General features: G+C 41.0%; 1 protein-coding gene across 2 annotated transcripts in view; it reads right to left on the bottom strand.

The window, feature by feature from the left end:
• Phka1 (phosphorylase kinase regulatory subunit alpha 1) overlaps window positions 1-25799 on the bottom strand; it is a 141321-nt gene that overhangs the window by 18854 nt on the left and 96668 nt on the right. Inside the window, exons 22-29 of one of the 2 annotated variants that reach the window (XM_090326737.1) lie at window positions 20239-20395; window positions 19346-19425; window positions 8939-9017; window positions 8680-8809; window positions 4575-4676; window positions 3056-3171; window positions 2673-2711; window positions 907-957 (exon numbers count right to left, since the gene is read on the bottom strand). In XM_090326737.1, the coding sequence (XP_090182863.1) occupies window positions 907-957; window positions 2673-2711; window positions 3056-3171; window positions 4575-4676; window positions 8680-8809; window positions 8939-9017; window positions 19346-19425; window positions 20239-20395 (754 nt within the window). The remainder of the gene's footprint in view (window positions 1-906; window positions 958-2672; window positions 2712-3055; window positions 3172-4574; window positions 4677-8679; window positions 8810-8938; window positions 9018-19345; window positions 19426-20238; window positions 20396-25799) is intronic. The other variant, XM_090326738.1, reaches the window with a different exon arrangement.

Raw genomic sequence — 25799 nt, 5'->3', positions numbered from 1 at the left:
AAAAACAAAACAAAACAAACAATAACAACAACAACAGCAACAAAAAACAAAACCAGGCCTGGCGCTGGTGTAATACTAGCAACCTATCTATATTGAAAGATTGCATTTTGAAGCCAGCCCAGGCAAGAAAGTCCACGAGATTCTTATCTCCAAGTAATTACACACACACACACAATGGAGGTGGAGCTGTGGCTCAAGTGGTACAGAGCAAGCTTTGAGTGAAAAAGTAAAGGGACAGAGCTCTGGCCCTGAATTCATGCCCCACCAGCAGCACAAAAGTAACAAATACCCAACAAGGCAAAGGACAGAGATGGTGATCTAGGTCTACAGTTCTAGTTAATTAGGGAGGTATAGCTAGGAAGTTCACAGTTCAAGTCCAGGCAAAAATAAATCAGTGACATCTCAACAAGTTGGACATGGTAGTCCTGTAATCCTGGCTACATTAGAGACAGTGATAGGAGAATCTGAGTGGGAGGCTGACTCCTAGAAAAAGTACAAGGTCTCTAGTAAGCACAAAACAATGAGTTTGCACCACTTTACCACCAAAGCAAAACAAAAAAAGAGTATTTTAGTAAATTCCCAGGTGATACTGAGGCTGTCCAGTATAAATGCCTGGTGCTAGTAAGAATGTAATAAATTTTAGTAGTTGAAAGAATAAGTCATTAACTCTATACTTAACAAATACTTAATAGAATTTTGTCTGCAATGGAAACGTGGCTGAAATTCAACTCTTTCAAACAACCTTATTGGAAAACATGTAGACTCCAGCTCATATATAAAGTTGTTTTATAAGTATTTTGGGTCTTAATTAATTTTGTATTTCTTTTCAATCAAATAGTCGACAATAATTTATACAGTAGTTTATTCAGAGTTCCTGTGAATGGAATATAAGATAAGAGCAATTACCAGAAAAGCCGGTGACATCATATCCACACCCAAAGAATGACCACCATTGGACTATGAAAAACAAAATTTTTAAGTCATGAGACAGGCAGCTACAACATATCTTAAATACCTTAAGAAATTATTAGTAGAGCTAAAGTACACAGGATTTAAATAACTAGCCAGGCCCATTATCATTTACCTGAAGAAATGGATTTATTTGAAATGTCATACAGGGCAAAGTAAAATGTTTTTGCCCAGACAAAAGACCTTAGTGAGTCGAGAAAAAGGGCTTGGAATGAAAAAAATTAGATACAACACAAGGATGAAAATTAGTACAGAAATAGGAAAGTAATGACAACCCAATGCTCACAAATCACAGATTATATTCCTAGTGAAGGTCTACAGGTATTGGATGTGTAAAAAAGAACCAGATGGAGTAGCTTGGGAAATCAAGTTTGATCTAGCTGGGAGCACAGACTTCCAGTTCTACATCTATAGTGAGCCTGAAAGTAAGTAACATGGGACTATGCACAGGGAAAATGTGTAGCCAATCACTCTTAACAAAATGAGTGTGGTTAACCAAGAACATTATTTTAAGTATTCCATACAGCATGCTATTTTTTCACCTTTCAAATAGCAAAATGTTCAGATTATAGAAATTATCTGGGAAAATGGTAAAATGAGCACTTTAAAAAAAATAGGGCTCCTTCTTCTATTCTTGTTCTTGAATACATATGTCAAAATGTATTTGTTGTCTGCACTCTAAGTCTGCTTCAAATTCAACTTTAAGCACTGGCTCATTTTTCTCCAAAATGGTTTGATTCCCCTTTTCCAAGAAATAAACCAATGACGGTTTATTTCACTGCCCCCCCACTTCTTCTGTAACTGTACTATGGTAAGCTACCCAAATTCTACTTCTAAAGCAAGAGGAGATTGAAACTTTTCGCAAAAAATGCTTCAAGGAGGGACCAAATTAGTACATTCTCAACTTACAGATTTTACAACCAAATAAATTTCCAGATTTTTAAAAGAAATTATTGGTGTTTGTATGAATTACTTCTTTGTATATTAGAATAACCCGTTTATTGCTGTCTATAGAGAAAAATAAAGACACTATGGTTTTTGGTGATTTCTACCAACTCCTAGACTGATTCAGATGTTTCTCCTTTATGGATGGATCCACAATAACTTTCATATACATCTCTCATAGTAACAATAAAGTCCTACTTTGGGAACAGAATCCAAGAATAGATTCCTTTTCCTTTACTTTTGTACTGCTAAGATCAAATCCAGGACCTTGTTCACACAGTGTGTGTGTGTGTGTGTGTGTGTGTGTGTGTGTGTGTGTGTGTGTAAATTAACTCTTTACCTAATCTAGTGTACTCTGTAGTACTTCTTTCTTTCATTGAAGGTACTGGAGTTTAAAGTCAGGGTTTTATGCTTGTTAGGCTGGTGTTCTACCACTGCGACATATCCTTAGCCACCATCACTTACTTTTAGAAGTGGGAAGTCTAAGTCTAGTTTAATAAAGAAAATCAAATCAAAGTTGCACACTGGTCCTAGTAAGAACTCAAGGTATCAATTTCTTGCCATCAAATACCAGTTACTTGTTTCCTAAAGTCAGTAAAACTGTTAGTCCAAAAAGGAAAGCTGCATACAAATTGTTATAAAGGAAATTCAAACTAGTGACTCCAAGGCTTGGTATTACTTGCAAATGTCTATGAGTTCATGCATATCATATAGAACTAAAAGTTAAAGCAAGTTTAAGGAACACTGTTTTGTTTCACCTGACTCTCAGTTGAAATAGACAGTCTATGAAATTCCACCTGCAAAATAAATGGCTTCAATTATGCTCAGGATTTGAAGAAAAAGAAATGATCCCAACAAAATCTGATCGCATAAGAATGTTCTTCCATATGATCATATCCAAGTAAATCTAACAAGAATACTCACCTGTTTGTTTGTTTGTTTTGCCAATCCTGAGGCTTGAACTCAGGCCCTAGATGCTGTCTCTGAGCTTTCTTTTGCTCAAGGCTAATTCTCTACCACCTGAGCCACAGTGCCACTTCCAGCCTTTTCTGTGTAGGTGGTACTGAGGAACTGAACCCAGGGATTCATGAATGTTAGGCAAACACTCTATAACTAAGCCATCTTCCCAGCCCAGACTCACCTGTTTCATCTCAGTTTTTAACTGCGTGATGCCAGTTCGTTCTGTTTTCGTTGCTCCAACAGCACCCACCTCATGGATAGAAATAGCAGGACTGACATTTGAATCAGTGGGACTAACTATATAGTATGAGATATTAAAGAAAATTGAAGAGCATGAGTAGCTTCCTTTATACCTCACCATGCAAAAAGTACTTAAATGTATGACCTCCTTTTATTTATTTATTTTTGTCCAGTTATTGAGGCTTCAATTCCGGGCCTGGGTACTATCCCTTTTTACTAGGGCTAGAATTCTACCACTTAAGACACGGCTATACTTTGGCTACTTTTTGCTGATTAATTGGAGGTAGGACTCTCAGACTCTTCTGCCTGGGTTGGTTTTATACAGTACTCCTCAGGTATCAGCATCCTAAGTAGCTATTACAGGAGTGATCCCTGGGTACCTGGCTCTTCTTTTATTTTTAAATTAATTTTTAAAGAACCAACTAGTACAACTTCACTATTTAAAGTGTGGTTCCCTAGGCCGGCAGCAGCAGCAGCAGCAGCATATAAGAGGTTGACAGTTGATTCGCAGGCCTCATCACAGGTCCACTTAAATCAAAATCTGTATTTTTGCAAGATCTCCAGGCCAGAGGAATGCTGCTTCCTTTCTTTTCCAGCTCTAGAAGCTAGTCATCCATCCACCTGTTCTTATTTCTCTTAAGCTTAAAAATTGTGCATGATAAATAACCCCTCTTCTTTGCTCTTCTGCTTTAAGAACGTGACACCAAATGAGGCTGCCAAAACCTCAAGGCAATCTGAATGAATCAGTGAATGTATTGAAATATTACTGGAACCCTATTAATATGCATGTAATATATTTGCATAAAAATAGCTAGGCTGGGGGCGGGGTCACACCTGTAATCCTAGCTACTCAGGAGGCTGAAATCTCAGGAGTGAAATTCAAAACTGGCCCTGGGTAGGAAAGTCCAATGGACTCCAATTAGTCACCAGAAAGAAGCTAGAAGTGGAGCTGTAGCTTAAGTTGTAGAGTGCTAGTCTTGTGAAAAAAAGCTCAGGGACAACACCCAGGACCTGAATTCAAGCCCCATGCCTGGCACAAAAAAATGTATAGAGAGTATGTGGAAGATTAGTTTGTGGTGAACTCTTGGACCTATTAGAATTTATGAAAGGGTACACCAAGTGTAATGTAGCATCTACACACAAACATAAACATCCAAAATATTTGAATTCTATTGTATTATTTCCAGTTAGACTAAATGCAACAGTTTGACCTTGAGATATATAAGGAACAAATAAAATAGAAATGAAACGAGGACAGTATATCTAATTTATCATTTAAGGGGAAAAAAATGAAACACATAGTGGTTTTCAAATCATGTTCCAGAAGACAGTTCTGCTTTTGTTGGATTCATCAAAGTTATGTTTATTTGGGGCATAAAGTTCCTTTGATTTAAATTTTTAAGTAATTAAACCTTAACGATGAAACCCTCTGAACTAGAAATGCAGTTATTCAATCCTACCGCTTCGTTCCACTCCAAACTCCTTGCCACTAAGAATATGGTGCAGGAGGTTCTTCATGGCAGAAGGACTGAGATTCATCAGGCTTTCTGTGGCTTCTTCAGCTAATGGACAAACGTAGAGCAGAAGGAATTCAAATCAGCCTCTTGTATATCCTCTACTTTTATCTACTCTTTCCTTCTCTCCTCTATTGCCTGCTTTTCTGCTTGCCTGTTTGTCCGTCTTCCTACCTGCGCCTGCCTTTTGTTCCTCCCTCCCTCCTTTCGTTCCCTCCCTCCCTCTTTTCCTCCATCCTTTTCTTTCCAGGGATTGGACCCCACAGCCTTGTGTATGCTAAGCATACATGTTACTAATGAGCTAAACCACCAGCATCTATTTCTTTTCTGGCTTGGAATTTTTTTTAAAATTTTCTTTTCTCTTTCTCTCTCTCTTTTCTTTCTTTTTTTTTTTGCCAGCCCTGGGCTTAGGCTCAGGGCCTGAGCAGTGTCCTTGGACTTTCTCAAGGCTAGCACTCTACCACTTGAGCCTCAGCACCACTTCCAGCTTTTTGCTATGCATGTGGTACCGAGGAATCGAACCCCGGTCTTCGTGCATGCTAGGCAAGCACTCTACCATTAGGCCAAACTCCCAGCCCTGGCTTGGAATTTTTGAGATGCTTTGATTGGAAGAAGAGATTTACAAAATAAATTTTGAATCCCATACACTTAGATATCCACATTGCCCTAGTTTTGTCATTATTTAAGGACCAAGTACCCAACTTTGGGACACCTGGGGCATAGAGTTCTTCATTCACGCCTATACCATTAATGGAAGAATAAAAGAGAGCAATGGAACTGGACGCCACTCACAAAGGCAATGAATGGGTACGTGCAGACAGATTAAAATAATTAAAACTTCTAAGTCTAAGGGCTATAGTTGTGGTTCAGTGGTAGTGCACTTGTCTAGCATTCACAAAGCCCTGGGTTCCAGCTCCAGAATTAAAAAAAATACTTCCTAGACTAGAACTATAGATACTTAAAAGAAAACACATATAAATCCATGAGATTATAAAGACTATTGAGAGGCGAACTTAAGCTGTTTTATCAGCATGATACATTTCAGACTTTCTGACATGTAGGTCACCATTTTAAGGGATGTTACTATAAACGGGTATGACATGGTACCTGACATTCAGAGGCTAGCCATGTATTTGGGAGAAATACATAAACAAGATAAACAATAAGAGATTATACATAATATGTGACACATAAAAGCTTTTGTGAGACCAAGTGCTTTGAAAGCCAAATTACTGAGTACTGTTGAAATAGTAGGTAGAATCTAGAGCACACAGAATCTTGAATGTCAAACACTGGCATCCTGACTATCCTATGAGAGATAAATAATACTGGTTTTAAGTAAATCACAAAGGAAAAATCTGTTACAGGCAAGGAACAGTAAAGAATGCTTTCTTTCATATCTTAAGTTTCTCTTTTTCCCAGTTCAATGTAAGCTCCAAGAGGAGGTTTGACTTTTCTCGACTGAGGTTATGTCCTGTGATTAGAATAATGTCAGCCAGCAGATACTCCTGATATCTTGCCTTTTCATTCTGAGCTGTATCCTTAAGATGTACCTATGCTATGGAGGTCATGCAAAGTGGAAAAAATATGTAGGGGAGAAAATGCAAAAGTTCTGGATAAAAGATCATTTGTGAATGTTTGAATGTCCACACCCAGAAGCCAAAAGACTAGTGATAATTATTTGCCTTCAGGTTTCTGTAAATAGGCATGTCTCAGACTAGTAGATGCAAGTATTACAAGATCATGTCCATAGTGGGCTAATTCATTGTGCTCCAATGAGTGTCACTGTCTTCTTCCTCCTGTCTTTTCCTCTGTGGTAATATGCATACTATTCTGACTATACTAAAGCCTGAAAAATCACTAGGCCCATGGAAGTGGCTAAGCAGAATTATATGAAGAGGGACACCCATGGTGTATGTAATTCTTTTCCACTGGCATTTGTTTGATTTCAACAAGAACAGCAAATTTAAGTTAGGGATGATTGAGGAAAATAACATCAAGGTTCAAAATTTCAATTTGAAACTTTTCACTCTAAGGAGTTGGATTAAATCCAAACACATCAGGACAGGAAAGGTTCATTGTATAAATATTTATTGGACAAAAAATGTGCGTCAGAAACAGCCATTAGATACATTTCTAAAGCCAGAAGATCTTATTTAAAGACCCATGTGTGGCTACTTTGGTAACTACTTAATTTTGCTGTCAAGAAAATCAAAGGTTGGAGGGATTTATTTTTAGTGTCCTTATGAAGAAAAGAATGAATGAAAGGTTGAGGTTAGGCCTCATGAGAATAGGCTAATTTATCATTTAGTTTTCTGTTTACATACATGTATTATTAGTACTATTAGCCCTACTGGGGCTTGATCTCAAGGCCTCATGTGTTCCATGCAGGTCTGCTACTCAGGCCACTCAGCCAATCGTTTGTGTTTGATAATTTTGAGATGTCTCACTTGAAGACTGAGATTTTTGTGCCCACAGTGACCCATGTGGGGTGGCTGCTCTCAGGCTTGGCCCTCCCTCCACTCCCTCCCTTCCTCCCTTCCCTCCTCTTCCCTGTGGGACTGGTACAGCGCTGCCCACCACAGTCAACAAAATCAAGTCCAGCAACATCTGCAGATAGCAGAATAAGGGCATCGTGAACAGGACTCCAACTCAATGCAGAGGAGATTCTCTACCTCTAAATGACTAGCTTTACAGAAATAACAAGCACAGGGTGCGAGTGTGGCCTAGTTGTAGATTGTTTGCCTAGCATGCATGAAGCCCTGGGTTTGATTCCTCAAGATCACACACAGTAAAAGCCAGAAGTGGTGCTGTGGCTCCACTGGTAGAACTCTAGCCTTGAGGAAAGCCCAAGGACAGTGCTCAGCCCTGAGTCCAAGCCCCAGGACTGGCAAAAAAAGAGAAAGAAATAACAAGCACAGGCTCGAAGTCCAGCCTATCCAAAGGAGAAGTGTGTGAAACACCCCCCCCCCCACCCAACTTTGGGAATAACTTTTTTTGTGTGTGATTCCTGGAGAGTGAACTCAGGCCTGAGCATTGTCCTTGGGCTTTCGCAAGGCTAGAGCTCTACCACTTGAGGCACAACACCACTTCCAGCCTTTACTATGTATATGGTACCAAGGAATGGAACCCGGGTCTTCATACATTCTAGGCAAGCACTCTACCACACTCTACCTGGCCTTCAAAAAGTTTTTATAATGGAGCCGGTAGTGTGGCCTAATGGTAGAGTGCCTGGCTAGCATGCTCAAAGTCTTAGGTTCGATTCCTTGGTATGACATACACAGAAAAAGCCACAAATGGTCCTGTGGCTCAAGTGATAGAGTGCTAGCCTTGAGAAAGCCCAAGGACAGGGTCCAAGCCCTGAGTTCAAGCTCCAGGACTGCCCCCTCCTCCCCCCAAAAAGAAAGAAAGTTAAGGGAAATTTAATGGAAACAATGTTAGATATCAATTTTCTAACCTTGATTGTATTTTCATGAACCACCATTAGTTTTGTTGTTTTACTTTTCTTGTTGAAATCAAGCAAATGCCAGTGGAAAGGAGTCACATCATGGCATTCCTCCTTGTAATTTTCTCTGCAACTTCCATAGGCCCCAACTATTTTTCCAACTGAAATTTTCATTTTGCCAAATGGACCCACAGTTTGTTTCAAAGAATCTTGTTAGATGTTAATAAAAAATATTGTTTACTTTTAATAGATCACGTTGTTGATTAGACAGATAGAACACTGACACTGTGAACCTTGAGTCCACAAGTACCTCTGTGTCAGAACCCCCAGAGTCCTTAAAGAGTTAGGAGGAATGAAGTTATCTAAGTAATGCTAGTAACAATAATGTGGAGTAGGGCTCCCCCAAGAGGCAGCATTTTGAAGTTCTCCAGCCAATCTACAAATGTGTCAAGAATATGTGGTTAGAGAACAATACAGAACAAGCGTGCCTTATGCAGATTCAGAGCTATGGACAAAATATTGTAGTTTCCTTTTTCTCTTGATCCCAAATTAACTGATCTATAGGAAAAATGCATTCCAACCAGAAACAATTACTGAATGGAATACCTGAGCATCGAAGGGACTGAGCCAGTTCTGTTGCCATAACTTGTATGATCAGACCAATTCGAAGTCGAAACATTTCAACAAAGAGGCCAGGCTGTGTTCGCATATACATGGCAAGATACACCATTATTTCCTGTGCACAGAACAGAAAGACTAAAAAATTATAGCACAGATGTCACAATGCCTAGTGTGTGGTCTGCAAATTGCCCGATCAAATAAAGCAAACCTTCAAATATAGATTTGGCTTCATAATGGGGCTCACCTGGGTGAGGATTGAAATGCTCATATCTCCTTCACTGGCTTCATCTATCAGCTGAGTGAGAGCTTCATAGGGCAGAGGTCTGAGGAAGACAGTAAATAATGGCAAAAATCTACAGCCATTTAAAACTAAATATATTAAAATCTAAGTCACTGTCTTTATTAATACCTCATAACTACCAGCACCTTTCTAGTTTTTTTCAGTGTACAAGGCTCATACATTACCTCTACAATCACTCTAGACCATAGCAACATAGGGAAACTCTGCTATTTTTTTTGCTAGGCTTCACTCCTGGCTTTCTGCTCTCTTCTCTTTGGACCTATATTTTGTTTCTCTTTCAAATTTTTACTTAATATTCATCCCATGATGCATAACATAAACAGATGTTTGAGACTTGGAAATAATTATTTCTTTGCAGTTGCATCTTAGAGTTGATTGCTCATAGTACGCTCTCTTTCCTATCTTTCACTCACACACACACACACACACACACACACACACAGTCAGGTATTCACAAATTCTACCAAACTTGTGACTCTTTTTTTAAAAAAGCACATAATAAAATTTATTTCCATTTCCTTTCTGTGACAATGTTATTCTTTTTGATGGCAGCATAGAATTCCATTGTGTAAGTATACCACATCATCTTGAACGATTCATCTACTGAGGGGCATCTGGGTTGGTTCTATATCTTAGCTATGGTACATAATATGGCAATGAACATGGTTGTGCTGGTAGGTTTAGTATGGTCTTGTTTGTGGACATTTGGGTAAATGCCCAGGAGTGGGATTTCTGGGTAAACTCCATACTGCTTTTCAGAGTTGAACAAATTTACACTCCCACCAACAGTGTACTAGCATTCCCTTCAGGACACATCCCCACCAGCATCTGTTGGTAGGTGAGGTGGAATCTCAAAGTTGTGGGTTTTTTTTGGTCAGTCGTGGGGTTTGAACTCTGGGCCTAGATGCTGACCCTTAGCTCTTTAGCTCAAGGCTACCCAAGGCTACTGCCCTATCCCTTGAGCCACAGTGCCACTTCCACTAAGCCTGTGATTCTTTCATTGACATGAAGTATTTTAGGGGCATATAGATCATTCCATTTTCTTTTGGATTGCGTACAGTGCCAAAGAAATCAATCTGATTTTACAATATTTTTACAATATTTGCAGCAGCTCTTTAAGCCAGGAACTGGTGGCTTGCACCTGTAATCCTAGCTACTCAGGGGGCTGAGATTTGAAGAATGCAGTTCAAAGCCAGTCCGGGCAAGAAAGTCAATGAGTCTCTTATCACCAATACACTACTCAAAAGAAGTAGTAATGTGGCTCAAGTGGTAGAGTGCTAGCCTTGAGCACAAAGAGGCTTAGGCTTAGGGACAGTGCCCAGACCCTGAGTTTAAGCCGCAGGTAAAAAAAAAGTGTCTCTTTATCAGGAGTTAGAGGTGTAAGTTGAATTGAAAATTAATATACTTAAATCCCATCCACAGAGTAACATGATATGAAGATATAACAATTAGAGGCAATTTAAAGTGAAGCCATGCTGGGGCGTTGGAGGCCATGGCTGGAATCCTAGTTTCCTAGGAGGCTAAGATCTGAGGATTGCAGTTCAAAGTCCGCTCAGGTAGGAAAGTCCATTAGACTCTCATCTCCAATAACCAACTCAGAAAAAGCCAGTGTTGCTGTGGCTTACATGGAAGAGTGCTAGCCTTGAGCCCAAAGATGCTAAGGGACAGTGCTCAGATCTCAAGTTCAAGCCCCAAGACTGGCAAAAAGCACCCTCAAACTGAAGTCATTAGGATGAGTCCTAATCCAGTATGGCACAGAGACATGCACATAGGGGAAAGAGATGAGAAATACAGGGAGAAAGCAGCCAAATACAACTCAAATGGTAAGGCCGGGAATACGTTCATTGTACCCTTGCTCACACCATGATTTGGACTTCCAGTCTTTAGAATCATGGCAGAATAAATTTCTGTTTTTTGTTTCTGGTTTTTTGGTGGGTCATGGGATTTGAACCCTGGGCCTGGGCGTTGTCCTTGAGCAATTCAGTTCAAGGCTATCACCCTACCTCTTGAGCCCCAGCACCACTTCCAAAATTTCTGTTCTCTAAAACACAGTCTGTGGTATTTTTATTATGGAAGCCCAAGTAAACTAACAAACAAGGTTAGGACTACTTTCCCAAAGTGTGACTGAGACTTGACACATGGCATTTAAGACAGATGATCCTATTACACGTCTCTCCAATCACTTGAAGAGCTGGCACTAGATCTTAGATACTGGAGAAATTACCGGCCTAAACTAGGAAAGAGGAGGTACACAGATATTACCGAAGGATCCCATGACTTTTTCAATTTATTCCCAAGTAAGTTTTGTATCTGGAGCCTATTTTATTTACAAAGTAAACTTTTCACTATTTAGATAAAAATATAAGCATGCATGAAAACATGTAAGGCTATATGCATATATACATGTTCAAACTGACTAAAATATGCTATACACAGTGGTAGATCCCAATAATGTAACTCCTTTAAGCTGGTCGCAGGTGACTCACACCTGTAATCCTATCTAATCAGGAGGCTGAGATCTGAGGAGTGAGGTTCAAAACCAGCACAAGAGTCCCAGAGCTCTTATCTCCAATTAACCACAGAAAACCGGAAGTGACACTGTGGCTCAAGTGATAGCCTTGAGCTGAAGCCTTGAGCTGAAGAACTCAGAGGAAATTCCCAGGCCCAGAGTACAAGCCCCACAACTGACAAAAAAAATTAACTGTTAGTTTAACAAAATACCAGGAAGCTAAGTCGTGTCTTATCTGAAAGGTTGAGATTTAAGTGGAAGGGGACAGACGAATGGAGAAAGGAACAGTGGGGAAAATAAAATCATAATACTCATTGTGCATATGTAAAAATGGAACTGGAGGGGCTGGGAGTTTGGCCTAGTGGTAGAGCGCTTGCCTTACATGCAAGACCTGGGTTCAATTCCTTGGTACCACATACATAGAAAAAAGCCAGGAGTGGTACTGAGGCTCAAGTGGAAGAGCTCTAGCCTTTAGAAAATCCAAGGACAGTATGCAGGCCCTGGGTTCAAGCCCCAAGACTATTAAAAAAATGGAACTGGATAACTTGAGGGGACACATGGGGCTGGGAGACATGATAGGGATAGGTGGGTAAGACAGATGGAAGGGGATGAATTGATAAAGATGCATTATACTCATAAACTGACATGTTGGATTGAAACCCTTTGTTTAATTAAAGGTAATAGTAATAAAAATTCCACCAATCAGGTGTGATGGCACATACCTTAAATCCTACCAACCAGGAAACTAAGTCAGGAGAATTCTAAATTTGAGGCCAACCTGGGCTACAGTAAGATCTTATCTCAAAAATTAAAAATAAATATGAGGACACTGGTGGATGACACCTGTAATCCTAGCTACTCAGGAAGCTGAGATCTGGGGATCATAGTTCACAAAAAGCTCAGGTAAGAAATTCCTTGTATTATCACCAATGGTTAATTGGAGAATAAAAGACCAGAAGTGGAGCTGTAGTTCAAGTTAAAAGACACTAGCCTTGAGCTAAAAGGTCAGGTACAACATCTAGGCCCTGAGTTTAAGCCCCAGGACTGTCCCAAACTTTTTTTTTTGTGGGTTGTGAGGCTTGAACTCTGGGCCTGGGCACTATCGCTGAGATCTTTAGCTCAAAGCTACTGCCCCTACCCCTTTATCCACAGCCCCATTACTGACTCATTGGAAATGAGTCTCACGGTCTGTAGGGCCCAGGCTGGCTTTGAACCTCGATCCACAGATCTCAGTCTCTTGAGTAGCTAGATTAGAGGTGTAAGCCACTGTTCCTGGCTCTAAACAAACTTTTTTTTATTACTGTGCTGTCTACTGAAGTAGAACTGACAGCCAAGGGAATTACCATATCTAAATTACTCGTTTGAGACTTGGAATAGGATATAAGTGGTATGTTGTGCCAAGATTGTCTCATGTTCTGGGAATGACCCCCCCCCTTTGTTTAGGGCCCATGTACTTGAACCCCAGGTGGCAATAGCTTGGTGCTCAGTGGTTAGACACCTGAGCTCTGATTTGACCAGTGGTTTGAGTTATCAAATAGCCAATCAGGTAATTGTAATTCCCCTATAAAAGTTGTGTAAAGTTCTTGCTCAAGGCCTTCCAGCGTTGCCGGCTACGAGTACGCGGAGGCCCGAATCTAGACTCGTAAATAAACGACCCTTGCTTTTTAGCTTTGACTGTGGCCTCTGGTGGTCTTTTTTGGGGTTCTAGGAATTCAGGTACAATATTTGGTGCATTGGCTGGGAACCCCCAAGCCCACTCAGATGCCTAGTTAACAGGTAGTGGAAAAACTGTGGTAAATAGGCCGGCTTCGTTTGTCTTTGTGTATTATGTTTCATCTGATAATCTGTTAATCTGGGTTGCCTGTAGGTTCTGTATCTGGGTCAACGAAGAATCCTTGCGGACGCGCTATAGGATTGTTGACGGGGCCAGTGGTAGACGTCCCCTGCACCCTTCTGGGGAGTTATTGTCAGGACGGCCATGCTGCAACCATCCCTCTTTTTGATAGTCCCACTCAGGCTATATTGGGGAACTATTGTTAGGACAGCCGTGCTGCGACCGTCCCTCTGTCTGATAGCCCCACCCAGGCTGTGTTGGGGAAGTGCTGTTAGGACGATCGTGCTGCGACTGCCCCTCTGTCTAACAGTTCCCTTCTGGTTATCAGCCTGTATGTTGTTTCTGTTGTTTGTTTGTTTAGCTTCTCTTTCAGTTTGGGTGCTTCTCCCTGCCGAGATGGGTCAGGCTCAGAATACCCTCTTGTCCCCAGAGGGCACCTCCAGCCTCTCCACAATTTGGAAGGTTAGGGAGAAAATTTTCTTACCAGGATGATCTGGCCACCATGATCAAATTCCTTACTCTTAACCTAGACTTGGTCTTGCAACATTTTAAAGAGAAAATTTGGGGTTTACTTACAGGTCTCTGCTTCTCTGTTAAATGTTTTTGTCTTGTGTGGTACCAGCTCTAAATGTTTTGTTAGATGTTTTTATGGATTCTTGTTTTTTGTGTCCTTGTCACTAAGACAATTGGTGGCAGGACCAAGCATCAGTCTTGGTTCCCCCAGGACTGAGGTGTTACTCTTGCTCCCCTGAATACAGGGGGATGGCCTTGGCCAGCCGGCTGCCAGAGAATGGAAGTCTTCATGGGGAGGCGCCCCCTGCAAGTTTTTCAGGACCCCAGGTGTCTTCCTCACTCTGAAGGCTGCCAGGCATGCCATCAAAATTTGTGGGTACTTAAAGGTTTCTATTTTATCTTGCTTTTTAAGGTATTTCTAGGTCTCGGGCCTGGTATGGCCGCTCCCGCGTGGCAGCAGTTGTAACAAGCTAAATTATCTTGTAAAAGAACTTGGTTGTCATCTGCAAGAATAAGATTGGCAAAACTCTTAAAACAAACTTCCGGAAAATGTACAGCTGATATTAATTTTGCGCGCTTTAAACATAATTGGGTAGAGCTGTTTACATTGTAAATATTGTATCTTGTTTAACCCAGAGGTATTAGGGAATTGGGCTATTTCCTCGAGTTAAAGTTTTAGAGATTTAAATGAGAATTTGTTTATCAATGAGAATTTGTTTATCAATGTCACCTGTCTGTAGAAATCTGAGACTTTTGGTGCATTCTTGCATTTAGAATAAATGGGACTATAGCACGGCAGAAGGTAGGGGAAGGGTACGGGTGTATCGCCAAACTCTAATGGCGGGCCTCCGGGCTGCTGCTCGCAAGCCCACTAATTTGGCTAAGGTGTATTCAGTTTTTCAAGGTAAAGCGGAAACTCCCTCTGTGTATTTAGAGAGACTAGTGGAAGCCTTTAGACAGTTCACCCCAATGGACCCCGAGGCCCCTGAAAATCAGGCAGCTGTGGTCATGTCCTTTGTTAACCAGGCAGCTTCAGATATTAAGAGGAAGCTACAGAAATTAGAGGACCTAGAAGGAAAAAGTAGCCAAGATTTACTCAGGATTGCTCAGAGTTTTTAATAGGGATGCCCCAAAGGAGAAACAGCTGAGAGCAACACAGAGAATGACTAAAGTACTGGCTGCCGTAGTTCAACAGGGAAGACCACCACAAAGAGGTTCACGTGGCCCACAATCTTCGAGGCCTCCAGGTTGAAATTTGAGCAAAGATCAATGTACTTACTGCAAAGAGTTTGTTCACTGGGCTAGGGAATGCCCGAAAAATAAAAAGAACAGATCGGATCAGTGGCAACGAAAAACTTCCGGTGTTAGTCACTCATGACGTGGAGAACGAGGGGAGATGGGGTTTGGATCCCCTCCCTGAACCTAGGGTAACTTTGTAGGTGAAGAGGACTCCTGTCCAGCTTTTAGTGGACACAGGTGCTCAGCATTCGGTTCTTACTAAGCCTCAAGGAAAAGTCTCCACAGCTACATCGTGGGTGCTGGGGGCTACAGGAATAAAGAAATACCCCTGGACAACTCAAAGGATGGTGGACCTGGGAACTGGTAACCCTGGGGCAGGAGTTAAAGGTCACAACATCTCATGCTATCGAGGGCATTCTCAAACAGCCCCCAGACCCATGGCTCAGTAACGCCCGGATTCATTATCAAGGACTATCGTTAAACCCTCTTAAGATTCTCTTCCAGCCTCCAACTGCCCTTAACCCAGCTTCACTACTGCCCGATCCAGACCTGGAAGCCCCACTTCATGACTGGGCTGAGGTTTTGGCCCAAGTGCATGGAGTAAGAGAGGATTTGCAAGATAAGCCTCTGTCAGATGCGGAGATTGTCTGGTTCACTGATGGAAGCAGCTTTATACACCAAGGACAGAGGTATGCAGGGGCTGCAGTAGTCTCAGAGACTGAAGTAATCTGGGCTTAGTCCCTGCCTCCAGGAACGTCAGCACAAAGAGCAGAACTGGTGGCTTTCACCCAAGCTCTAAGACTGGGTAAGGATAAAAGACTGACAGTTTATACAGACAGTTGGTATGCTTTTGCCACCGCCCATATACACGGGGCAATATACGGAGAGAGGGACCTCCTCACAGCTATCAAAAGTAAGGAGGAAATATTGGCACTCCTGGCTACTCTTTGGGAACCAAAGTAACTGGCAATAGTCCATTGCCCAGGATACCAGAAACCTGTAGATCTTGTGTCCTGAGGCAATCACCTGGCTGACCAGACTGCCCGGGAGGTGTCCTTATCTCCAACCCCAGCTCTAGCCCTCCAGCTCCCAGACCCAGGACCCAGAACCTTACCACCGATACCAGGGTATACGGAGGAAGACTTGCAATGGGATTGAGAAACTACCTATGGTACAGCTCCTTGATGGATGGTAGAGAGATTCCAGGAGTCACATAGTACTCCCTGAAAAGTTAGGGATGAAGGTGCTACAAAAAAATTCACCACAGTACTCATCTGGGAGCCAGAAAGATGCAAGACTTAATAAGACAAACCGGACTGCGAACCAAGGAGGCAGCCATCAAAATTGATCGGATTATCACAGGTTGCAGATTATGTCAGCTAAATAATGTAAGGAGAAGTCAGCAAAATTTAGGGGCAAGGCAGCAAGGGGACAAGCCAGGAGCCTATTGGGAGGTTGACTTTATAGGTCAAGGCTTTACCCACAAAAAGGGAAACTGCACAGATAGTGGCCAAGAAGATACTTGAGGACAAGAAGATACTTGAGGACATCTTACCCAGGTATAGCTTTCCAGTAATGATAGGTTCGGACAATGGACCTGCATTTGTTTCAAAGGTAAGTCAGGGACTGGCTTCCATACTTGGGGCAGATTGGAAATTACATTGTGCCTATAGACCCTAAAGTTCAGGATAGGTAGAGAGAATGAATAGAACATTAAAAGAGACCCTGACCAAATTGACCATGGAGACTGGCGCAAACTGGGTAGCTCTTCTCCCCTATGCTCTGTTCAGGGTTCGAAACTCCCCTTCTAAACTAGGACTTACTCCCTATGAAATAATGTTTGGTAAACCTCCCCCTAAAATACCCAATCTTAAAGAAAATCTTGTTAAAAAAGAAGAGGATGGTGATTTTGAACTTTTGTTTTCACTCCAGGCCCTGCAAAGGGCTCACCAAGAAGTCTGGCCCAAGCTGAGGGATCTGTACCAGACAGAACCACCTCTGGTGCCTCATTGCTATAGACCAGGTGATTGGGTACTCGTGAAATGCCACCAGCAAGAAAATCTGGAGCCACGATGGAAAGGACCCTTTCAGGTCATCCTGACAACACCCACCGCCCTCAAAGTAGACGGAGTAGCTTCTTGGATCCATTACACCCATGCCAAGCCAGTGGACCAGTTTCCAGACTTCATAGAACCCTCGGCCAAAACAACTTGGAAGACTGATTGGACCAAAAGTAGCCCGTTAAAAATTAAGTTACGCCACCAAAATCAATAATAGTTATGGGCAGTATCTGGACAGGGACTTTGTGTGGGTAAATACTCATAGTTGTGCATTTCCACCTAATGGTGTTAAAATGGGAAAGGGAGTAAAGTGAAGGAATTTTTCCCCTTGGTTGACAACCCTGTTTTCTGCCTTAGCTGGACCCTTAGGCCCTTGTGTGATTATGGTATGCAGAGATAGCCAAGATTGGCTCTAAAAGTATCATGTGAAAGGGTGGAATGTTGTGCCAAGATTGTCTCATGTTCTGGGAATGACCCCCTTCCCACCTTGTTTAGGGCCTATGTACTTGAACCCCAGGTGGCAACAGCTTGGTGCTCAGTCGTTAGACACCTGAGCTCTGATTTGACCAGTGGTTTGAGTTATCAAATAGCCAATCAGGTAATTGTAATTCCCCTATAAAAGTTGTTTAAATTCTTGCTCAAGGCTTTCCAGCGTTGCCGGCTACGAGTACGCGGAGGCCCGAGTCTAGACTCGTAAATAAACGACCCTTGCTTTTTAGCTTTGACTGTGGCCTCTGGTGGTCTCTTTGGGGTTCTAGGAATTTGGGTACAACAGGTATGGCCTAACAAGCCCAAGACCCTGAGTTCAAATCCCATTCTCATCAAAAAATAAAAATAAAACATAGCTCTAAAAATAAAGAAATTAGGGGCCAGGAGTTTGGCCTAGTGGTTGAGTGCTTGCCTAGTATGCATGAAGACTCAGGTTCAATTCCTCAGTATCACTAGCAAAAAATAATCAACAAAGAAATCACTCCCCTGAAAAATTATACACATTTTATGATCACTTTATTTCCGAAGCTAAAATCCTCTGAAAATATTTCTTGGAAATACAAACTGCTTTGTAAATTTAACTATTGGCACTGGCATGGCATGAAATATACAAATTTGGTACAGATGAATTTTATCTACAAGGCTTCTTTTTTGCCAGCCCTGGGGCATGAACTCAGGGCCTGAGCACTGCCCTTGGGCTCTCTCAAGGCTAGAGCTCTACCACTTGAGCCTCAGCACCATTTCCAGCTTTTTCTATGTATATGGTACGTAGGATTAGAACTGAGTATTCGTGCATGCTAGGCAACCACTGTACCATTAGGCCAAACTCCTATGCCAAAAAATGCTTCTGTTTAAGAATTACATTTCCCATCCTAACCTGGAACCCCACACCCTTCACCCGCCAGTTGGAGGACTGATGGGCACAACTGATAATCTGACGCTGTGGCAAAATTGTGCAAGTGGCAACCTGATGATAGCCTTCTTATAGCGATATTCCCTCACTCTGCTCTTCAAGTACCCATCTTTCCCCTTCAACTTTGACCTTTACGTCTTGAGCAGCTTGACACCTTCCTTCTCCTTTTCTAGAGTATGGCTGACTTTTTGATGGTGCTAATTAACCATACCCCTTCTCTCTCTCTCTCTCTCTCTCTCTCTCTCTCTCTCTCTCTCTCTCTCTCTCTCTCTCTCTCGCTCTCGCTCTCGCTCTCGCTCTCTCTCTCTCTTTCTGTTTTTAGAGCGGGAAATTTAGGTAAAGATAATGATCAAAAAAGATTTGAGTGTTATTTCCTGTGAGCTTTTCTCTTTCATTTATGCATTACTTGTTCCCACCGCCATTCTTGCTGGATATTTCTCACAGATTTCTTTTTCTTTCTTTTTTTTTTTTGAGTCACGGGGCTCAAACTCTGGGCCTGGGTGTTGTTCCTGAGTTCTTCAACTCAAAGCTAGCACTCTACCACCTGAGCCATAGCACCACTTTTGGTTTTCTGGTGGTTAATTGGAAATAAGAGTCTTACATTCTTTAGTGGCCAGGGCTGGCTTTGAACTGTAATCCTCAGATCTCAGCCTCCTGAGTAGCTAGGATTACAAGCGTGAGCCACCGCACCCAGGTTCTCATGGGTTTCTGTGTGCATGTAGGACACTGTCATCCAGCAACACACGAGGGCATGATGACTGTGATAAGGACCCCAAGGAAACACCACACTCACGCAGAGATGGTCTTCTCCCGAGGTTCTGGAGGGAATCCCACTGTCAAATGTTTCTGGTATGAGATAAGGTCTGTGCAGGCCTAGGATGAGACAACATAGCATTATCCCTCAGCTTTCCACACACTGTTAGTCTAGAAAACTTTTGTTCAACTTCACCTAAAAACAGTGAATTCACTTCCTCCCCTTGATTTTTAAAGAATAGGAATTTCCAGAAAGGAACAAGTTCTTTTCATTTTGAGGATAAAGAATCTTTTAGCTCATTGTATATTCAGGCTTAAGATATAGAAATTGTGGGGTGCCAGTGACTCATGCTTGCAATTCTAGCTACTCAGGAGGCTGAGATTTGATGATCATAGTTTGTAGCCAACCTGGGAATAAAATTCTGTGGGACTCTTATCTTGGATTAACCAATAAGAAGCCAGAAGTGGAGCTGTGGCTCAACTGATAGAGTGCTAGCCCTGAGCAGAAAAGCTCAGAACAAAGGCCAAGCTGGTCTTAAGTTCAAGCCTAGCATAAAGAAAAAGACACAGAACTCTACTTTGAGGCAGGAAGATCACTTGGTGGAGGTTAGCCTAGGTTACATAGTGAGACACTGTCTCTAAAACAGCTAGAGTTCTCTGATTAATAGAACCTATGAAGTCTATAATCCTTATGATTCCTTCATGTATATTTATCATCCAATAGCAGAAACATTATGTGTGACAGCATCTGATATGATTAGAGATTGTAGTTGCCTTAAAAACAATAATGGAAATCAACTTTTTGCCTTCCTGCAGAGATAGAGATTGAACACATGCTACGCAAGTGTTCTATACCGTTGAGATATAACCCCATCCACAAAACTTTTAAAAAATCACCCCCCATATACAAAATTCCAGAAAATATTACAGCACCTCATCAAGGGCTTCCACCTTCTTCCTTAAGATCCCAGAAATGTACCGGATCAGGCCCCAATGGCGAATCTCTCCAACTTTGCCATATAATTCAGTGAGAAGGGTTCTGACTGTGGCACCCCCTTCCTCATACAATTCAGTGTCCCAGTCAGGTCCTCTGCAATTTGAAACATGATACTACATTAGTTGTAAGTGAAGCCTACAGTGATCTTTTCTTTTCTTTCTTTCTTTTTTTTTTTGGTAGGTCATGGGGCTTGAACCCTTGGCCTGGGCACTATCCCTAAGCTCTTCAGCTCAAGGCTAGTGATCTATCACTTTGGAACACAGATTCACTTCCAGTTTTTTGGTGAGATAAGTGTCTCATGGACTTTCGTGTCCAAGCTGGCTTTGAACCCCGCATTCTTCAGATCTCAGCCTCCTGAGTAGCTAGGATTAAAGTTGTGAGCCACCAATGCCTAGTTTTTTTCAGTGTTAGAATGGATGTACTTGTTTTTATTTTTTAGGGTACTGGGGTTTGAACTTAGAGCCTTACACTTCCCAGGCAAGCATTTACCATGTAAACTACACATTCTCTGTTTTTGCTATGCCTAAGAACCCTTGTAAACAGCCAAGAGTCAACCTTATTAACCAATATCAAGACAAGAGTTTCCTAGTTTAAATTGGGTTTTGACACTATTTTATCCTCTTTATGAGGATAAAAACAATTTTTGTTTTAAAAACAAAAATTTAAAGATGGAAATGTTGGCTCATATTTGTTATCCTGGCTACTCAGGAGGCCGAGATCTAGAGGATTGTTGTTTCAAATCTAGCTCAGCAGAAAAGACTCTACCTGCCTAATAAACAGCAAAAAATCAGGGGTAGAGACTCACATGGGAGAGTGTCCACTAAGGAAGAAAGCTGAGAGAGAATGGAAATCCTGTACTGGCAAAACAATGCCAAAAAAGGATAAAGATTTGATTTGGAGACATTTTACAAATTAGATATTTGGTACTTTCCTGCATTTCCATGAATCTGAAGCAAAACACCAGATGCACAGATTGGCATATTCTCGTACTCAGAGCCTCACACTCTTCCTTAGATTTTAAAGAATCATCTTTAGACACAATAAGCAATTCAAGACACATACAGATCAGACAAAAGACCATCTTTTGGAATCAGTAAGGCAAGAATAAGAATCCAAAGCCTTTAAACTGAAACTTGAAGCAGATAGTTATAAACAAGAGGCACAAATAAATCAACAGTGATATTACATAGAATTTGACCTTAAAAATTGCTTAGCTTTGTGCTCAAGGATGGTGTTCTAGCACTTGTAGGATTTTACTGATTAATTGAAGATAAAAATCATTTGGATTTGTCTACCCAGGCTAGCATCAAATCTCAATCTTTAGATACCAGCCTTCTGTGTACCTAGGATTACACACATGAGCCACTGATGCCCAGTAGAATACACAATCTTCTCATCAGACAAAGGAACTGTCTCCAAAACAGATTACAATTTAAGCCATGACACAGGCCTGGTTGTTTTGGTGGTACTAGGGATTGAATTTAGAACCTTGTGCTTGTTTGGCAAGTGTTCTCCTACTTGAGGGAACCGCTCCCCCACATTTCACTTTAGTTATTCTCCAGATATAATCTCTTGTTTCATTCCTCTACACCTCCAAGGGGGCAGGGCTGGCCTGGACCACAATCTTCCTCCAATTTCCTGTACAGCATCTTTAAATTCCTCCCATGTGGGAATTAGACTTGTAACACCACGTTCAGTTTTTTCTTTGAGATGGAGTCTCACTACTTTTTTTCCAGACTGGTCAGGGACTGCAATCCTCCTGATCTTTGCTTCCAGAGTAGCTGTGATTATGTGAGTTACTGTGCCCAGCAGCAAGTCTCAATGAATAGAAAAAAATATTCCTTGTATCACATCAGATATTAATGTAATAAAAAAGAATAACGAGAGAAATTACATAAACTATACAGAGTTTGTACAACACACTTGATAAGTGAGTCACTGAGAAATCATAAATGATATGAAAATGAAAACAGAACTTAAAAGAACCTTTGTACACAGCAAAAGCAATTCCAAGATGGAATTTTAGTAGTTATGGTCTCAAATAAAGGACTTAAGAATGAACTCCAAACTCTGAGAAAAACTCTTAGAACAAGTCCAAAAGCCGGGCTTGGTGACTCTCACTTCTAACCCTAGCTACTCCGGAGGCTGAGATAGGAGGATCAGGGTTCAAAGGCAGCCAGGGCCCTTAAAGAGCTTAAGACGTTTATCTCCAATTAACCACTAGAAAAATGGAAGTGGCACGTGGTGTTGTAGCTCAAGGGGGAGGGTGGTAGCCTCGAGCTACAGAGCTCAGGGACAATGCCCAGGCCCAGGGTTAGGGCGGATAGCTTTGATCTGAAGAGCTCAGTGACAATGCCCAGGCCAAGTTCAAATCTCACAACCAACCAAAAAAAAAGAAAGAAAGAAAAAGAAAAAGTCAATGGAAAGAAATAATAAAAACCAGGGCAAAAGTAAAGAAAGGGAGACTAAAAAACAACGCAAAGAGTCAACAAAACAATAAAACGGTTCGCTGAAACAAGACTGACAAACCTTTAGTCAAACTAAACAAAAGGAAGAGGAAGATGAAAATTATGAGTAATAGTAGAAATAAAAGGGGTATTTTGCTGTATGTAACACTGAAATCCACAGGACCATGAGAAAATATACTTCGGAAAATTATATCTTAATAAGTTTAGAAGAAATATAAAAACATATCTAGATACATATGAGCTATAAAAGTTAAACAGAGCATATAAAGAAAGAAAGGTGCTGAACCAGACAAATTCCCTGTTGAATTTAACCAGACCTTCAAAAAGGCACTAACAGCAATGCTCCTCAAAATATTCCATGAAATACAAAGGGAAAGAACATTACCAAGTTCATAATATGAAGGTAGTTTTCTTCATAACAAAATTGGACAAGGAGAAAATTAGAATAAAGAAAACTATACACCAATTTATAAGTAAACATAGACAAAAAGGCCCCCATAAAATATTTTGCACACGCAAACACATTAAAAACATCATACACCAGCTGGCTGTTGTGACACATTATTGCAATCACAACTTCACAGGAGGGACAGGCAGGAGAATCTCATTTGAAGCCAGGAAAAAATGAACAGATTCTATATTAAAAACATTAAGCACCCACAGAAAACTAAAGTTGAACCCTTCTATGTCGCCCTGCACCAGTATTAACTCCAAATGGATCAAAAACCTTGAGGTAAAAGCAAATACACTGAAAACTTTACAAAAAGGAATGGGGGATACACTAGGTTTCCTTGGCACAGGTGGAAACTTTCTTAATAAAGTCCAAGAAACACAAAAATTTTTTAAAAAGTTTGAACTGCAGAGTTTCTGTGTGGCAAAGGACATGGCTAGCAAGCTAAATAGCCCACAGAGTGGGAGATTTTCACTATCCATACAGCAAAGGCCTCATATCTAAAATATATGACAGCTCAAAAAATTGAATCTCTCCAAAACAAATCTTCAAACAAATATCCCATGAAAAGATGGGCCAAAGATTTAAAGAAAGACTTCTCTGTAGAGGAAATAAGAAGGGCCTACAGACACATGACGAAATGCTCGACATCTCTGGCCATAAAAGAAATGCAAATCAGGGGTCAGGAGTTTGGCCTCGTGGTAGAGTGCTTGCCTAGCATGCACGAAGACCTGGGTTCGATTCCTCAGTACCACATACATAGAAAAAAGGCGGAAGTGGCGTTGAGGCTCAAATGGTAGAGTTCTAGCCTTGAGATAATCCAAGGACAGTGGTCAGGCCCTGAGCTTAAGCCCAAGACTGGCAAAAAAAAGAAATGTAAATCAAGCACAGCTAGCAAGTTAAATAGAAAGCCCACAGAGTGGGAGAAGATCTTCACTAACCAGACAACAAACAAAGGCCTTATGTCTAAAATATATCTACATCTAAAAAAACTGAATCTCTCCCAAACAAATCTCCAAAGAAACAACCATTTCATCAAAAAATGGGCCAAAGACTTAAAGAGAGACTTCTCTGTAGAAGAAATAAGAATGGCCAATAGAAATATGAAGAAATGCTCAACATCTATGACCATAGAAGAAATGCAAATCAAAACAACTCTGAGATTCCACCTCATTCCAGTTAGAATGGCCATGATCAAGAAATCTAAAAACAACAGATGCTGGAGGGGATGTGGTCTGGAGGGATCACTACTACACTGCTGTTGGGAGTGTAAACTCGTTCAACCGCTATGGAAAGCAGTATGGAGGTTCCTCAAAAGACTAAACATGACCCATGACTCTGCCATCACCCAGCAATTCCACTCCTTGGCATTTACCCAATCGTCCAGAAACAAGGACATACTAAATCCACTAGCCACAATGATGTTCATTGCAACACTATTTACCATAGCAAAGATATGGAACCAATCCAGATGCCCCTCAGTAGATGGTCAGATCACAAGATGTGGTATTTATACACAATGGAATTCTATGCTGCCATCAGAAAGAACAACATCGCCCCATTTGTAAGGAAATGGAAAGACTTAGGAAAAATCATATTAAGTAAAGTAAGCCAGACTCAAAGGAACATAGGCTCCATGGTCTCCCTCATTTGTGATAATTAGTACACATCTAGGACTCTCTTAGCAGAGGATTACAATAGCTCAAAACCTAGATACATAAGGTCATATAGGATGAGACTAAATGAAAGGATCTCCAGGATATGGAAACAAGAGCTTTATCTTATGTGATTGTTGTTCTTATTGTACTATATTATTTCTCTTCTCTTTTGTTACCCTTTCAATAATCTCATGTTTTTACAATATCTGACTTTGGTACCTGGTATATTGTATGTACATTTATTTGTTTAGTTGAAGTAAGATAGCGAAGGTGTAAAACAAGAAGATTGGGAGGGGGTGAGGAAGGGAAAAGGGGACAAAAACATGAGAGAGGCTGTCAATGTGTGGAAGTGATTACCCTCTGTCTGGCAAATGTAACTGTGATCCCTCTATATATTATAATAAAGAAAACATTAATTAAAGGCCTGGGAGCATAGCCTAGTGGTAGAGTGCTTTCCTAGCCTGCATGAAACCCTAGGTTTGATTCCTCAGTACCCATACACAGAAAAAGCCATAAGTGGCAGTGTGGCTCAAGTGGGAGAGCGGTAACCTTGAGCAAAAAGTGTGCAAGAACAGTGCCCAGGACTGGACCAAAAAAAATTACGTAAAAACAAAAACACTAGGAGTGTAGTAATTAGTGTTTTCTAGCAATAATAAGGCCATGAGTCCAATTCACAGTACTGCAAAACAATAATTTCCCATGCCGTTATCATATCCATTATCAAGAATTCCCATATTCTAGGCATGCAAGCATGGTTCAACATAGGTAAATTGGGAAATGTAATTGAGCACATAACTAGAATCAGAAACAAAAATCCCATGAGATCATCTCATATTTAAAAATTGTTTTGTAATTAAAAAAGAAAATGTTCTGTAGGATTCAATATACATTCGTGATAAAAACCATAAAGAATCTATGAA

This window comes from Megascapheus bottae, chromosome X, assembly GCF_031878675.1.
Source record: "Megascapheus bottae isolate mThoBot1 chromosome X, mThoBot2.hap1, whole genome shotgun sequence".
Classification (NCBI taxonomy): domain Eukaryota; kingdom Metazoa; phylum Chordata; class Mammalia; order Rodentia; family Geomyidae; genus Megascapheus; species Megascapheus bottae.
Note: the sequence above shows the minus strand (reverse complement) of the source record. Positions and strands in the feature narration are given on the sequence as shown.